Below are 2,042 nucleotides of genomic sequence, written 5' to 3'. Positions count from 1 at the left end.
CTTACTTCCTGCCCCAGCTAGCACCACCAGTTTTCCTTATCCTTACTTATGTCAGAAGAGATCACTTAAGACAGGTTGAGGTTTTCCAAATTGGACTTTATTAGAAATAAGAGGAAAAGGAGAATCAAAACACAACAGCACAGAGAAAACGGTTACAGAACATAGTTTTTGTTTTCTGCTTTTTCCTCCTAAGAGTTTAGGTGGAAAAAGATCTTCACTTGACTTCAGATGCTGTAATGTTCATGGTTTGTAAGTGAGCAGATACAGACTCACCTCCACCTTCTCAAGTCTGTTTCTCATCTTAAAGATCACACCCTAAAGTTCTCCACTTTTCCATTTTTGCGATTCTACCACTTCCACTCTCCCTTTTCTCTCTTGATCCTCTAGGACTCCAGACACTTCCATAGGCCAGGAGGGTCATGGCATATTATTGCTCAAAGGTTCATCCCTGAGTAATAAATTTAAAAAGTGAAAACCGACATTTACTGAAATGTTACTATATGTCAGGCTCGGTACTAAGTACTTTGCATATAGTAACTCATTTAATCATTACAACTTCCCTTTGAGGAAGAAATACATACCTTATCATAGTTAAATAACTTGTAAAGATTCACATATCTAGTAACTGGTCGAACCAAATCTTTCACTCTGGGCTGTCTGGCACCAAAGTCCAGGCTCTTAACCACTGTACCAAACTTTCACAGTTATCTCTGTCCCAAACAGCATCACCACAGGTAATGTTGGCATCTGATCACCTCTCTTACTTAGGCAAATAGGAGTTATCTTTTAGAGTCCAGCTCTTCTGGGTCTCCTGGAAGAGTCTTTGGGGAGTTGGTGATTGTGAGTTCAACTTTGTTCAGCTCCCCAGGTCTTTTGTTTTAAAGTCTTACTTTTGAGCCCTGACCCGATTGAACAATTTAAGGAAAGCCCTTTTCACGTCCTTGTTCCTCAGACTATAGATGACAGGGTTGAGAAAGGCTGTGGCAATGTTATAGAATAGGGCCATTTTCTTGCCACTGTTTGACAAAGAGCCAGAGCCAGGACCCATGTACATGATAATGCAGGGAATCGCAAACATGGTGACTACAGTGATGTGGGAAGCACAAGTGGAGAAGGCCTTGATCCGTCCCTGGGCTGAGCGGATCTTCATGATGGTGGCAAAGATGTTAGCATAGACAATGATGATGAGGGAGAGTGGGACCACAATGACATTGAAGCCTGTGATGAAGTCCACCAAGTCATTGAGGGATGTGTCAGCACAGGCCAGCTTCAGAACAGCAGGGACCTCACAAAAGTAGTGATCAATTTCATTAGGGCCACAATAGGGCAAGCGCATAGCAAAGAAGGTGTAGCATAGGCCACCCACCACACCATAGGCTGCACAGATGCCCACCATGAGGAGACACACCCAATGGCTCATGATGACTTTGTACCTGAGAGGATGGCAGATGGCCACGTACCTGTCTACAGACATGATGGAGAAAAGCCAGGACTCAGTGACTCCAAAGAGGAGGAAGATGTACATCTGGGCTACACACCTGCCAAAAGAGATGACCCTTTTTTTGCTGAGAATATGCACGAGCATCTGTGGCACAGTAGTGGTGGTATAGCATACATCCAGCATGGAGAGGACACTAATGAAAAAGTACATGGGAGTGTGGAGACGTGAGTCCTGGTGGATAATGGTAATAAGGAGACTGTTGCTCACGAGGATCAGCAGGTAAAAGACTAAAAAGAAGGTGAAGAGCAGAGGATTGGTCCTGGGGTTAGGGGCAAAGCCCAATAGAATGAATTCTGTCACCAGGGACTGGTTGAGTTCCTGCATTATGATTTACCTGTCTAAAGAGTTTTTAGGATATACAATTTATTATCTGTGTCTAGGCTATCTAAGGAATTTTCCTACTCATTGATTTATGCTTCCTAACAATATCAGGACATTTTGTACTGGCATATGGAAATATCAAGAGATACAAAAATTAGCAAGCAAAAATTCACAAATACATAGTAATAAATCTAATAAGACACAGAATGGACCTATATGA

General features: G+C 42.6%; 1 protein-coding gene across 1 annotated transcript; it reads right to left on the bottom strand.

Annotated features, from left to right (window-relative positions):
- Positions 1 to 886: 886 nt before the first annotated feature.
- On the bottom strand, positions 887 to 1,825 carry LOC102816561 (olfactory receptor 2D2-like). Its single transcript, XM_006839839.1, has one exon. It carries the CDS (start codon positions 1,823 to 1,825, stop codon positions 887 to 889), a length of 939 nt encoding a protein of 312 aa, XP_006839902.1.
- Positions 1,826 to 2,042: the final 217 nt, after the last annotated feature.

Source organism: Chrysochloris asiatica, unplaced genomic scaffold (genome assembly GCF_000296735.1).
Source record: "Chrysochloris asiatica unplaced genomic scaffold, ChrAsi1.0 scaffold00026, whole genome shotgun sequence".
Classification (NCBI taxonomy): domain Eukaryota; kingdom Metazoa; phylum Chordata; class Mammalia; order Afrosoricida; family Chrysochloridae; genus Chrysochloris; species Chrysochloris asiatica.
Note: the sequence above shows the minus strand (reverse complement) of the source record. Positions and strands in the feature narration are given on the sequence as shown.